This window comes from Rhineura floridana, chromosome 2, assembly GCF_030035675.1.
Source record: "Rhineura floridana isolate rRhiFlo1 chromosome 2, rRhiFlo1.hap2, whole genome shotgun sequence".
NCBI classification, from domain to species: Eukaryota; Metazoa; Chordata; class Lepidosauria; order Squamata; family Rhineuridae; genus Rhineura; species Rhineura floridana.
The window spans coordinates 30,143,152-30,158,545 of NC_084481.1; the positions used below are offsets into that span (position 1 = coordinate 30,143,152).

Here is a 15,394-nt window from a genome sequence, read left to right on the forward strand (position 1 = left end):
TTGCATGAGGTCTCCTGTAAATCTTTCCCCACAGACTGTCCTCTAGTCTCATTCTCAAGTGCCTGGAAGCAGTTCCGTAGTTCCACTGGTGATGGATGTCTTCTTGATCTTCTGCTCCTGTCACCCTTTTCCATGAAGTTTCCTCCACTTTGTAGTTGCTCTCCACAACACTCTCCTTTTCTGCTTGAACATGCTATTGGTCTTCCACCTCCTGTACTTCTCTTTGCAGTTGTTGTTCTAGCATTCTATCAAAGAACGCTTCATCTTCTCTTATACTCTTCAGTGTAGCCACCTGCCATTCCAGGCCACTCGCTTTTTCTTCCAACAGCGCCACCAGCTTGCACTTGTACACCATGTTGTTCTCAGGCAAGAAAACAAACACTGTACACATCTTGCAGGTCACCACCACTGGATTGTCCTTCCCGTTCATAGTCTCTACTGCCTTTTCTTTCTTCTTTCCTACTTTTATTAGAATGCCCTGTGCTTTATCCTGTCCTCCTTCAGAGTAAATAGAAGAGTCCCACTGGTATGTGGTGTGCCGTACAAGGGAAAATGTTTTAGGGACCTCTCCCTTGACCTCCTGTGCCAAACTGCAGTCAGCTCTCCCTGCTTGCTTCCTCTCTGAAAGCTGGCTTGCTTGTATCTCCTCTGGACCAGCTGACACAGCTCCCTCTGCTGCTCTGCTCAGTTAGGAGTCAGGAAACAGAATGAAAACTGCCAGCCCACACCCTACATGCACTCAGCAGCTATCAGGCCATGCCCCTTCATCCAGCGGCTATCAGACCATGCCCCTTCCAATCAAGCTGCTATGGAGCCCTTCAGAGCACAAGGTCAGAGCACACAGCTTCAGAGCCCTTTATCTTGTTCTTCCTCCCTACAACTCCTCTGCCAACCTCCTGTTAGCTCTCCCTGTTCACTCACTCTCTGAAAGCTGGCTTGCTTGTATCTCGTCTGGACCAGCTTAACTTTTCTACATCTCAGCTGAATTCTTCAATTCAAAGTTTCATGGGTGGGCAGGAAATGATGCATCCCTCATTGCTGTGTACTACATTCCTTAACACTGATGAGAGGGGAAGCACATGGAAACACTTGAGTGGAAAAGGGTCTGACTGAGAACCAGGAAGCGGTGGGGTTTCCACCTCCTATGCAAATTCCCAGTCTGATCTGCTTTCTAACTGAAGCTCCAGCCTTTGTGCCCTGTGTAAATGAACAATTGTAGACTTTGCCTCACATCAGGGCCACAGGATCCATCATCTGATGAATAATGAGAAGCATTAGTTTTTTTATCAAACTAATTGTTAATTTCATATTTTAACTGAAAAGTGAGTAGCATGCAAAAAAGGCTTGTAAGAAACATAAAACATTTAATATTGTGATGCTTCATTGTTTTCCATAATTTCTTTTATACAGAAAGTATTTTAGTACTTAATGTTTTACATCCAAATATTTATTTTTTTGAAGTAGCAGAAGCCACAATATGAAAAAGGAAACGTAACAGATTACAAATACGGTCGGGCAAAGGGCGATAACCTGTCAAGGGTAGCCAACATGGTGCCCCCTTATGTTGCTGTAGTCCTTATGTTATTGGGCTACAACTCACATAAATCCTAATCATTGGTCATGGTGGCTGGGGCTGATGGGAGTCACAGTACAACAACACATGGAGGACACCATGTTGACTACCGCTGCCATATGTCAATCATACTCAGGGTATGAACTTAAGTTCATTGATTTCACTGGGTTTACTCTGAGTATGACAACATAAACACTTAAGACTTAGTTGGATATCACCCAAAGATTTTACCATAACCGATTAACAATTATGACTGGAATCTTATTTTTGTAAAGTCAGTGCAAAAAAAGTACCTTAGGAAACTGCCTAATACCAAGTCAGACTATCGGTCCATGTATCTCAGTATTGTCAACAGTGATTGGCAGCATGCTCGCCATGGTGTCAGCAAGGATCTTTCCCAGCCCTACCTTGAGATGCCAGTGATTGAATCTGGGACCTTTTGCATGCATGCATGCATATCTATCTATCTATCTATCTATCTATCTATCTATCTATCTATCTATCTATCTATCTATCTATCTATCTATCTATCTGTCTGTCTGTCTGTCTGTCTGTCTGTCTGTCTGTCTGTCTGTCTAATCATACTGCTTTATATAAGCAATCTCTAAGCATGTGCTCTACCACTGAGCTTCAGTCTTTTCCCTAATTAAACATTGTGTGTATCTCCATACATGTAGCTTTGTGAAATATATTTGTTTGACTTTTACATGAACGAAAACATTTAGTTTATAGAAATCCTTGTAATCTGAAATATTTTTCAGTAGGTAGCATTTCAAAAGTATCAAGTTTTCTTCTTAACAAAGACATAATGAACGTATAATGAGTACAAAGAACATGATCTCCAGATGAATGAAGCCAAAGTAATCAAAACTAATTAGGGCTAGACTGAATTGTCAAGGAGTGTTTCTCAGCTGTTTTGCCAACCTCAAAACTGGCTGTTTTTGTTTTGGTAATATTTCCGGTCTGGTGTGAGGTGAATTTGTTTTTAGGGGGGTAGGGGAGAAAATGAAAGTGGCTGCCATTTTCTTTTCCACATAAATTCCTCTTCTGATGTGATTTTTGAATTTTGGGAAGTTCCAAAATAGCTGCCTCCTTTACCACTCACTGGGCCCATTATAGCAGACAGCAGATGAATATCTACAAAGAAATACACACTTTTACAGAGTGAGTGCATCATTCCTCTAGTTGCTCATTTTATTTATTGTTTATTAATTAAATTTATATCCCTCCCTTCCTCCCAGAAGGAGCCCACGGCAGGGAAACAGAAACACTAAAACCACTTTAAAACAACTTAAAACAAAAGACTTTAAAACATTTTAAAACAAAACACCCTTAAAAACATCTTTAAAAAATAGCTTTAAAAACATTTAACAAAAGAAATTCCAACACAGTCGCAGATCGGGATAAGGTCTCTACTTAATTTTCTTTCAGCAGTGTTTAAATACACCTCCAAAGAAAAAGTACTGATTGAAGCTGGCTACTTAAAGGATATAAAATCATAGTGTGCCATGCCATGCAACCCTATTTTTAACCCTGAAATTCTAGGGAAAACTTTTTTCCTTTGGCTTTTTAAAATTATGTCTTACAAATAAAAAAAATCCCAGGAATGCTTTACTCAAATATTTAAAAGGTGTCCCATGCCAGGGCTTTTTGGGTGAATCGGTGAGACTTGGAAATTAACAGTGCAGTCTAATACATGTCTAAATCAGGCATAAGATGTAAGTTCTGTGGGTTTAAATCCAAATAAACATGCTGAAGGATCAATGAATTATATGGAGAAACAAAGTTTGGGGTAAAAAGATTTCAGAAAATGATTACTGGGCCAGTTTCTCATATTTTTGGTTGAATTACTCTTTCTACCCAGCCAAATTGTACTCATTTCCATCCTGACCCTAAACCTTTTCACCCTGATTAAGCAAAGATTATGTAAGTCTGAAGCAGGATTCTGAATATGATACATCCATCCACACATTCAAAAGTGTGCTGCATAGGGTAACTGCATGGGTTAGGATAGCATATGCATCTCTGTTTGGATGGGGCAGAGATGCTGAATCTTGTTCTCCCCATTTCCACCCCTAAACAGGTAACTGGTGTGCTGTCAAAAGAGACTATACAAGCCAGCTGTTCAGAGGGTATGCACAAGGAAACTATCATTCTTAATAGTACATATTTCTACTACTGTACTCAAGGATCTGTGGATAGTGACCATTATGTGTTCCCTGTAATGTATTTAATATCAAGATGTAAATGGAAGTCTATCTGCTTATGTACCCCCCCACCTAAACCATAAAAAAATAATATACATATGTAGACTGGTTAGGATTGGGGTGTTAGATTTTGAGCTCTAGTCTTTTAAGTCAAAGTGTATCTCATAGTTCATTTTTTTCAATCAATACTGTAAAATAAAATATTTAGGAATAATTTTTATTTATTATAGTGACAGTCTTTACAATTCTTTAATGTTTTCTTTTTCAATTATTAGTCAGCCTTTTAGATTTGAGAATATATAGACTGATTCATAATAAAAGATAGCAGCTGATTCACATTTAAGAATGCTAATACTATCTTTTGATACTGCTGGCCATGCTCCTTGGAAATATTCTTTCAGCATGTGAGGAGATACTCTCTATGGAATAGTCAGAAAATCAGCTCACCCTTGGCAGTTCATAAAATGCGGTCTAGCAACTTATGTGGGACATGGCTTTAACATCTGACAGTTAGATTCATTGTTGGTTTAACAGCCAATCATTGGTTTTGACGACACAAGTCTAATGAAGGTTGGAATATAAAAAGCTCTCTTGGAATATACAAGATTCACCAGAGTGGTGAGTTGTCTCAGATTGCATTTGCCTTCAGTGATTCACAGAGTACAGAAAGATTTAAAAAAGAACCAAAGGAAGGAGAAAGAAGGGAAGGGAAAGGACTGCACTGAATGTGAGATCCTGCAAAAACTAAAAATGTATCTTTATTTTTACCTTTTCATGTTAATCATACCTTGTCCCGTGGATCTTAATGAAAGTAACCAGGCAAATGAGAACATGGAAAAAGATGGACTGTGCAACGCATGTACATGGAGGCAAAGTACAAAATCTTCAAGAATAGAAGCTATAAAAATTCAGATCCTCAGTAAACTGCGTCTGGAGCAAGCACCTAATATTAGCCGGGATGCTATAAGACAACTTTTACCTAAAGCTCCACCACTGCAAGAACTGATTGATCAATATGATGTCCAGAGAGATGACAGCAGTGATGGTTCTTTGGAAGATGATGATTATCATGCTACAACTGAAACTATTATTACAATGCCTACAGAATGTAAGTACTTCTATTACTTTATAAGTCAGAACTCTACTGAGAAACACTTGTGTTAAGTCTACAGACCAATAGCCTCCTTCTGATCTCTTCTAATAAACTGCTTGTTGCATGCAATAAGGAGAGAAGAGCATAATTTAAACATTTTAAATCATGTTCCACTGGCATATAAACTTTCATTTCATGGTATTTTCTCCTTTATCTACAAACTATTCTATGAAAAGCATTTCTACCAATTAACTTGTTGACTGCTGTAGATATGCTGATAAGTTATATTGTTAATCAACTTCATTATTTTAATAACTAGTATTTGTGTAAAAGTGCAAAGAAATAAGTAGAAAAGACATATTGTGCCAGTTTATATTAGCAAATCTTCTGAGGACACTTGTTTATAAGGACTTCCTGAAAACTGTGGCTGAAGGGGAACATCGATGTAACTGATAAAGTAAAACATTTAGCTCCAATACACTATTATATCTGTGTATATTTTCATATATGGATATATAAATTACAGCTGTGCCAAGTATTCTATAGGAACAATGTGCTGAGAGGTGCAAAAAAGTATTGCATGTAAAACATTATAAGCACTCCCCAAACCTCTACTTTTTTTGTACCTTTTTGCACTCATTGGTTTCTGATCTTGTTTCTTTGGCACCATTTTTTAACTTTAATGGGGCTTTTTGTTTCTCCATTATATAATCTCAGCCAATCAGGAATCACATAGTGAACGTGATGACATCACAGAACCACTTAGATGTGGTCACATGCTGATGTCAGTGAAGTCAAAAAAAGCCACCCTGAGCCCCAATATTTAGCTCTAGTTGCACCCAAAAGCACATTAGAATATTCATTCAAACACGTGTCATATTAAAACAATATAGTAGACACAACATTCCTGTTTTGCCAAGCTGTATTCTGTAGTGAAAATGTGGCAAAACAGAGATGTTTGGTTCAATTGCCAATACATCTGGAGCCACATACTCTCTCCCCCACAAACATTTTCATGCTGTTATCCCTACCCCCAAAATTAATACGATCTGTATATTTTAAGTTAACTATATTATGAAACTACTGCATTTATTACGATAACATTCATTAAATGACAATGGTGCCATATTTTAAATATTAACAGGTTTATGCATAGCTCTACCAATTCTATTAGCTGTGTTAAGAAGGAATGATTTACTGAATGAGAAGATTCTTAGTTATCTTCCTAGTGCTAAACATCTGCCATGGCTCCTATCAAGTATCTTTTGCATAGCTTATATCACAGTATCTTACGTTCTTCATTAGCTAAAGTATTTGGCCATGGCAGCTGTTTTCAGAATAACGCTTAAGGCAATGATATAATAATGTAAAAGGACAGCTTGGGCACACATGACTTAGATTTGCTACCAGCAGCAGTGACATACAATATTCACAGAAGTATATATTCAATAGAAGGGAAATAGTTATTGTAACATTTCTTTAGGTAAGAATCATCTACAGTTTGTTTCAAACTTTTATTTTAAAAATGCATACATGATTAACATTATTTCTGCTGAATTAGAAAATACACACTGTGAAAAATATTTTATTTATTTCCCTCTTCATTAATATTTTTAAAAAGCAAAACCTTTTAGGTAACTGAATATGTAAATGACTAACAGTAAAATCCTAAGCATGTCTACACAAAGATAAGTCCCACTGACCTCAACAGAGCTAACTCTGTGATTAGGATTGCTGCCTTAAACTATTTTTGCTGTAAGTTCAACAATGTCTTCAGGCACAAGGGGTCTGGTCTGCAACCACATCCCATCTTACCCCAATTAGAGATAGGCCCATGTACAGACAGGAATGCTATTGTAAATCTGTCCTTTATATTGCCATCTCTCAGGAGAGCCACTCACATAGGAACTCTTTGTGCATACTAGAATACATCAAGATGTGATTATCTTAGACATATGGAGAGTGAAAAGTATCTAACACAGAGTGTATAACTTCCCTGTATGCTAAATTAGTTTTCCTACTATACTGTAAATCCTAGTCACATAAAGTAAGTCAGATATGGCAAATTAAAAATGAATTAGAATAAAGTTAACAAGAGGTTCTGTTACCATGTAAATGAAAGCAACTTGGTTTTTGCTATACTTACTCTGTTACAGCTTATTCACATCTCTAATATATACTCACTTTAAGGACAATTAAAATTGAAATAACAGACAATTGCAGAATTTAAAGGAATGATTGTTAATATTGTTTTTATAAAGATATTTTAGGAGTGGAATGTTAGATGTCACAGTCACTTTCAGGCTGAGTACATTGTACAGTGTGTTCAGTACCCTTGGTGATTTTGACTGGGGGTGGGGAGAGAGACTTTATTTCAGAGAGTATTGCTGGACAGTTGGTATAACTGCACAGACTCTCAGAGATTCCCAGGGTATGTTCCCTTACAATTTGTTTTCTTCTTAATGATCACTATAATTTTAAAATTTCAGGCTGTACTTTTCAACAAAAATAATAGTTTGAATACCACAAGCTACAAAAACATGACATCATATCCATGTCTATTTAGAAGTCCAATGGGGTTTACTTCCAGGTAAATGGTATAAGATTGCAGCTAAAATATGAAAATACAGAAAAAGTATACAGATGAAATTGTGAAAACATGTTCATTTTCACTGCAGTTCTCAAATTGCCCAAATAATTCCTTAAGATTTTAATGGATCTGTTCCAAGAAAGGTCTTGTCAGCATTGCAATTCAAACCATCCTAAGATTTTGGACCAAGCTTGTTTGTCCAGTTTTTAAAAACACTATGTTCAGCTTTTTTCTCTCTCTACTCCACTCCACACCATTTGTTTTCATAGGTTCATTTATTTTGTGGTTATTTTTTTTATTATTTCAAGTTTTTTAAATGGAATTGTTGTGTTTTATTGGTATATCCAGACTACGTTAGCTGCACACAGATACCATTCCAACCAGTGTGAAAACTTAGTTATGGCTCACTCAGATTCCATTGAAATCAATAAACCTAAGAGCAACTAAGTTAGTCTGAATTCAGCCCTATGAATATTGTGAGCTCCTTTAGAGACTACAGGGAAAAGTGGAATACAAGTTTAAGTCAGTATAAACAAACAAACAATACAAGGCTACAATCAATTGTTGAGGTAGACTTTTAATGTAGAAAGTGACTGGCATTCCAAAATACCACAGGAACAGCAGACGTCATGCATGAAACTGCACAATGTAGGGTGCATGGGGATCCCCATGGGATAAGGGCATTGATTTCTGCATGTGCTCCTTATTACTGGATATGGCCAGGTTTATGCATGTCGTGTACAGCTATCTACCTGAAGAATGTTTCTACACACAAATTGCACTCACTCACATAGGCCATAAGTGTTTGTTGTACATCAAGCTGATGCAAGGACAGGGGTTGCAAAATTGTGAGGGATTGGATATTTATTAAAATTGGGCAAAGTGTGAAATGGGAGGGCTGGGGAATCTTTAAATAAAACTGACTTATTTAGATGGCTCCATTAGATCAGAGCTTCAACTGCAAATCGTAACTGCTAAGATATTCTATAGAGATGCTTTAAAATACTTTATTATTAAAGTGTTTCTTAATGTTTGCAAAGAAGTAACATTTTCTATCCATTCATTTATAGCTGATTTTCCTATGCCAGTGGAAGGAAAACCCAAATGTTGCTTCTTTAAGTTTAGCTCCAAAATACAGTACAATAAAGTAGTGAAGGCTCAATTGTGGATATACTTAAGACAAGTCCAGAGGCCTACAACAGTGTTTGTACAGATTTTGAGACTCATCAGGCCCATGAAAGATGGTGCAATGTCTACTGCAATTCGATCTTTGAAACTTGACATGAACCCAGGCACTGGTATTTGGCAGAGCATTGATGTGAAGACTGTGCTGCAAAATTGGCTCAAACAACCAGAATCTAACTTGGGTATTGAAATCCAAGCTTTGGATGAAAAGGGAAGAGATCTTGCAATAACTTATCCAGGACCAGGGGAAGATGGCTTGGTAAGTTCTACTTGAAAAATCTGCAGAAACTTAATTTTAATCTAATACTTAAAAGGATGTTTCCAACAAATAAAAAAGGAATGTACTAAGCCTGTGACCATAAATATATTTGCCTGGCAATAAACTTCCTAGGATTTACTTCAAAATACATTGTTTATGATTGGAATGTGAAAGCTCCAGCAAATTAATGGTATCAAGAGCTAGAAATTATCTTCAGTGCTCCAATATAACTATTAAACTAGGATTATAAACAAACTTGTTGTGATTTTCTGTCTGTAAAATGGAGTAAATAACACATAAAAAGATCAGATTATTCAGTTCCTTAAGCTATATGGAAGATTCTTATATAAACCAAATTTTATAGCTAATTCATGTTAATCAAAAGTTAGTAACTCTATTTCCTATTTCTATATAACTGTGGTGAAATAGGTACCAGTTTATTATAACTAGTATATCCAAGCATCCAAGTGCCAAATACTTTTAGCCATATAATAAATATGATATTCAGAAAACTAAATAGAAGGCAACTTCCCCAAATTATTTTATTATTAGAAATAACTAGCCTGCATCCTTGGAGAAGCACCGGAAAAGGATGTAGCTTTCTCAAAGCCAATGATATGCAGAGAACTGAGTTCTCAACATGTCACACCAAATGCACTCTGGTTTGCTCTCTCCAGCATTGCTGACTCTCAGCTTTTAAAACCTAGCCTCAGATGCTTTTAGAGAAGTTAGAAGGACAGAATAGCAATGAAGATTACTATAAACAGCCTTAATAATGTATACAACCAGTATTTCCTCATCAATTTAAAACAGGAACATTTCTAGTTTGATCATACACTGGCTAAAGATGTTGCCCTTCTCAAAGCTTACTGAACTCAAGCCAGACAATCTTAAATGTGGAAAATCTTCTGCAAAATCAGAACAAAAAGGTCAGGATTTTAAACCTCAAAGTGTTCCTTTTATTGTCTTCCATACTGTAAATGTGAAGGAAATTTGGGGCTTTGCATAATGCTGAGATTTCCAAGGCCTTCTAACAGGATTATGAAAAAGTGAATAGGCAGAAATTTTAGTGTGCTTCCAGTCCAAAGGCTTGAGCATTCCTAGCAGAATTTTTTTTAAATTGTCCTTTTAACAGCATGTTGTATCACAAATTGTTTTCAAAATGATCCTGGCTTTTAAAAAATGGGTTGCCATGTAGCATGGCAGCAGCTGCAATTCTTCAAGGCTGCACATTTTTTACTAGTCTGACTACTCTTAAGAGCCTCCTCCCTCCTGAGTAAAAAGCATGCAAGCAATTTATTTATTTACTTTTGCAGGCTAGTAGCTTCTCAGGGCTTCATAGCGAGGCTGGTTTACATCATCATCATTACAGCATTCAAATACTACACAATCTCCAGAAAAATATGTATGTGTGTTAAATGTATATTACCATAATGCACTGAATCTTTCTTCAAACATACTATTACTTTTGTTTATTCATAGAATCCATTTTTATTTGTTCATAGAATCCATTTTTAGAAGTCAGGATTACAGACACTCCAAAAAGATCACGTAGAGATTTTGGTCTTGACTGTGATGAACACTCAACAGAATCTCGATGTTGCCGTTACCCACTGACAGTGGATTTTGAAGCTTTTGGATGGGACTGGATAATTGCACCCAAAAGATACAAAGCAAACTACTGCTCTGGAGAATGTGAATTTGTGTTTTTACAAAAATATCCACACACTCATCTTGTACACCAAGCAAATCCTAGAGGTTCAGCAGGCCCATGCTGCACACCTACTAAGATGTCCCCAATAAATATGCTGTATTTCAATGGAAAAGAACAAATAATATATGGGAAGATACCAGCTATGGTAGTAGATCGTTGTGGGTGCTCATGAGCTCTTCATTAGTTTTGCTACTTCATAAAATATGGAATCTATGAAAAAAAATCTCATGAGCATTTTTGAAACTGTGAATTTTTGTACCATAGGCCTACCTCTAATAGGCTATACTCTAGGCTATTGTAAAGATTTTGTACCAGACAAGCTGCAGTATGTGAACTGAAAGACATTTTAATGAAAGGGCTGGTTAAAAACCAATGGAAAAGATAAACTACAATCAAGTTCACAGGATTTCACAATGAATTTCTTATTCTGGAAAGGTATATCTTTTCATTTATGCAAACAACATAATCTTATACAGGTTTCAGCAGACAGAAGTAGATAAAAGGCAACCTCATATTCCAGAGAATGGAAAGGAGTGGGCTATTACACATAGACTGAATAGTTGAATTCACTGTTGTGAATATAAGTACATTAGATGATATATTGGTGACATATAGAGTGAACAGAGTACCAGTGAATCGTCCTCAAACACTTGAATTGAGTTCGAGTATAAAAACTGATAAGATGAAATTCCACAAAACAGATAAGTCCACAAATTAGAGTAGGCACATTGTGTTTCCATTCCTTTTATAACTAATATGTTCATTACTTTCTGCCAATGGTGCTATCACAGTAGACTTACAGTTCAGTCCCAAGATTTGCTGCAGGAGCCCATAAGTATTTTGAATGGGATGTACCAAGAGCTAGGTTACCATATTACCACCAAACAGGATATTATATTGGAACTGCAGCCACCAAAAGAAGTGGGGTGTTAATGGTTCTGACACAGTTTTATCTATACACAGAACAATAAATCCCCCTCTCATGCAATTAAAAAAAATATACTTTAGCAGAAAGCTGCGTTATGGAAGATAAAAGGCAAGAAATAGTTCTTTATGGTAAAATTGTTATAGTTCACATTGCAACATTACAGTTTGCACTATGATAAACCAATGGATAGAATTCATAAGTACAGTACTGTAAAAATAAAACATTGATATTTGTGTAATATAAAATATATTATATATACATACACAATATTATATTGTAAATAAATGTTTTTTAAAAAAATTACTATGACTATACCATAAGTATATGATGCAACAAATTTGGGTTAACTTGTTCTAGCACAGAAAATTACATTTCAATTATATAAATAAGTTATTTTGTTCTTCTGCAACAAACACCCTTATCCAATATATATTCTAATGCTCCTAAGAGAACTATTAACTAAATGTAAATGTACTGCCTTCAAGTCGATTCCGACTTATGGCAACCCTATGAATAGGGTTTTCATGAGGCTGAGAGGCAATGACAGGCCCAAGGTCACCCAGTGAGCTTCATGGCTGTGTGGGGATTTGAACCCTGGTCTCCCAGGTCGTAGCCCAGCACCTTAACCGCTACATCACACTGGCTCTCATTATACACATGAAATTCCCCTAATGACTTACTGTTCCACACTTGTTGCTTATCTGGGTTCTGCTTTTTCATTTAAAATTAATGAGATAGATTGCATGTTAGAGTTCCATGTGCACATGAATTTGTGCAGGGTTAGTCAACATGGTGCCATCCAGATATTTGTTGGGACTCTAATTCCCATCATCCCTGACAATCGGCCATGCTACCTGGGGCTGATGGGAGTTGGGAGTCCAACAGCATCGGGGGGCAGCATGTTGATTACCCCTGAATTAGTTAAGAGCAATTGCAGGCAAAGGGTTGTATCCAATGGTATTCACACTCAGCACAGACCCACTGAAATTAATGGACATGACTAATTGAGGTCCATTAAATTCAATGGCTTCACTCTGTGTAGATCTTAGATACAACCCATTATTGTTGCCAGATCAACTACATTATTATATGTTCATTTTTTGCTTTTTTACATTATTGAGATACACAAGTAGATAAATGGGGGATATTGTGGGCTGGATCTAAAGATTACCTTTCAGGTGTGGGAGGGCTGTTCACCTTGTGTTTAAGCACTACAGAAGAACAACTAAATCCCAAGTAGTCATTTCACTTACTCAAGAGCATGACAGCCTTTCATGCAAGAAGTAGGAGAACAAATAACAGAATTTACCTGTTACAGCAGTGTATAAACTGTTGCATAAGCTTTTGCACAAACCTTTGCAGAATAGCACTAGTGGCTATTTTCCCTTCACTCACCATTCTTTGCATCCAACCCTATGTATCATTGATTCGGTGAAAACAGTAAATTTGCATAATCTTAGCAATATACCAGTACACTGTTGATGACACAAATCCTAATATTTTCATTAACTATTTTTCTTATAAGCTAGAATCTTGAAAAATATTTTATTAACTTCATTTTATAAGTATGTAATAAACTTTAATTTTCACATATTACTGTATATTTTGCTCAGCATAAACAGTAATTTTAATCAAAACTAAGTTTAGAAATCTATTTCCTTTTAAGAGACATTTTTTCAAATGTGAAAGATAACTGAAAATACAAATATTGTTCAATAACCACTATAAGTTCTGTTAAGATATTTTCATTTTTGTACAATATCAAAGCTCTATTTGTTGTATTCTGGATTTCAACTTACCATTTTATTTGTGTGAAATTACAGCAGAATATCAGTGTCTGGGTTTTATTCTTTTTTCCAACCGTGAAACAGCTAAATGGCAATTTTCTATTCCTTTTTATTTCAGTGGGATTTAAACATAGTTTTTTGTGTTGCAAAAAGTAGCCACCATTCAGTGTAATTAAGATTTGCTATCCATCCAGAATCCACAGAAAGTAAGGCATGTATGCAAAGCACTTCCACTTGTACCAATGAGGCTGCTGATTTTCCCTTTTGGCAGCAGCACCTCCTTAAGCATAATAGAATCTCAGTATGAAACATTATCTGATGTTTGTGCATAGCTATTTGCATGGGAGGAGCTAAAGTAGGAATGGGTTGAATGAAAATACTTTGTGCATGTGCGAAAGATCACACATGGCCCTTTGAACCCAGCCACAGAAATCAATGGGAATTAAGTATGTCTAGCTCTGTAGTGTATCGAAGCCAGAATGTGTATGTATTACTGGAGGACATCAAGTATATTTTGATACAATGTTAGGGCTAGCCATGTAGGGCAACTACGTATATGTTAAACACACATTTGTCCTATCCACATATAAAGCAGGTTTGGATGGCCTGCTCTTTACACCAGGGGTGGTTAACCTGTGGCCCTCCAGACTACACCTTCCATCAGCCCTGTCAGCGTAACCATCTCACAAATGATGGGTTGTTCAGCAACTTCTGGAGGGCCAGAGATTAAATTTATGCTTGTTTGCTTCTTTTATTTATTTATTTGTTTATATCCCGCCCTCTTCCCAGTAGGAGCCCAGGGAGGCAAACAAAAGCACTAAAAACACCATAAAACACCATAAAACAGACTTTAAAATATATTACAACAAAACTTCCTTAAAAACATCTTTTTTAAAAAAGCTTTAAAAATATCTTTTAAAAAAGCTTTTAAAACATCTTAAAAACCAGTTCCAACACAGATGTAGACTGGGATAAGATCTCTACTTAAAAGGCTTGTTGAAAGAGGAAGGTCTTCAGTAGGTCCAGACAAGATAACAGACGGCACCTGTCTAATATTTAAGGAGAGGGAATTCCAAAGGGTAGGTACCACTACACTAAAGGTCCACTTCCTATGTTGTGCGGAACGGACCTCCTGATAACATATCTGCATGAGACCCTCACCTGCAGAGTGTAGTGATTGACTATATAAAGGGTAAGACAATCTTTCAAGTATCCTGGTCCCAAGCTGTATTGGGCTTTGTATACCAAAGAACCCTGAACTTAGCCCAGTAGCTAATGTGGCCAGTGCAATTATTTCACCAGTGGGGTGACATGGTGGCAACACCCTGCCTCAGTGAGCAGTCTCGCCTCCTCATTTTGCACCAGCTGCAGCTTCCGGACCAACCTCAAGGGCAGCTCCATGTAGAACACATTACAGTAATCCAGCCTGGAGGTTACCAGTGCATGGACAGCAGTGGTCAGGCTATCCTGGTCCAGAAACGGCCACAACTGTCTTACCAGAGGAAGCTGGTAAAAGGCACTCGTAGCTACTGAGGTCACTTGGGCCTCTAGCAACAAAGATGGATCCAGGAGCACCCCCAGACTACAGACCTGGTCTTTCAGAGGGAGTACGACCCCATCCAAGGCAGGCGACTAACCAGTTATCTGAACTTGGGAACCACCAACCCACAGCACCTCCATCTTGCTATGATTCAGTCTGGGGTATATGGAATGAAACGTACCCCTCTCCCTGCCTTACCTTGCTGTATTCCATAGCTTTAGGCAATTTTCTCCCTGCCTGGCTCACTTCCAGTATTGAAACCACGCTGAAGAAAATCTGCTAAAGAGCTACAAAACACAGCAAGATAACCCATGGGGGTGTTTTGTCATGTCTTTCCCCACATGCTCCTTTCTGTGTAAAGAGTCACAGAAGCAGCAAGCAGGGGCCATGTTTAACAATTGTGTGCCCACCACATCTAAATAATGCAAATCTGATTTTTTATAAAGCAAGTTATTAGCTAGTAGTTTGTGTAATGAACTAATAACATTCTGATCTAAATGGATTCACTAAATAACATA

At 37.0% G+C, this 15,394-nt stretch overlaps 1 protein-coding gene across 1 annotated transcript; it reads left to right on the forward strand.

Moving 5' to 3' along the window:
• The first annotated feature begins 4,365 nt into the window (after positions 1–4,365).
• Positions 4,366–11,748, forward strand: MSTN (myostatin). The gene is made up of 3 exons (XM_061612898.1): positions 4,366–4,888; positions 8,534–8,907; positions 10,413–11,748. The coding sequence occupies exons 1-3, from the start codon at positions 4,531–4,533 to the stop codon at positions 10,791–10,793; spliced, it is 1,113 nt and encodes a 370-aa protein (XP_061468882.1). The 5' UTR covers positions 4,366–4,530; the 3' UTR covers positions 10,794–11,748.
• Positions 11,749–15,394: the final 3,646 nt, after the last annotated feature.

Excerpts from the sequence above, each read along its gene's own strand:
- MSTN (XM_061612898.1), top strand. The coding sequence starts at position 4,531 with ATGTATCTTTATTTTTACCTTTTCATGTTAATCATACCTTGTCCCGTG. Across the intron at positions 4,889-8,533 it reads TATTACAATGCCTACAGAAT|CTGATTTTCCTATGCCAGTG; the intron begins GTAAGTACTTCT and ends ATTCATTTATAG. Across the intron at positions 8,908-10,412 it reads GACCAGGGGAAGATGGCTTG|AATCCATTTTTAGAAGTCAG; the intron begins GTAAGTTCTACT and ends ATTTGTTCATAG.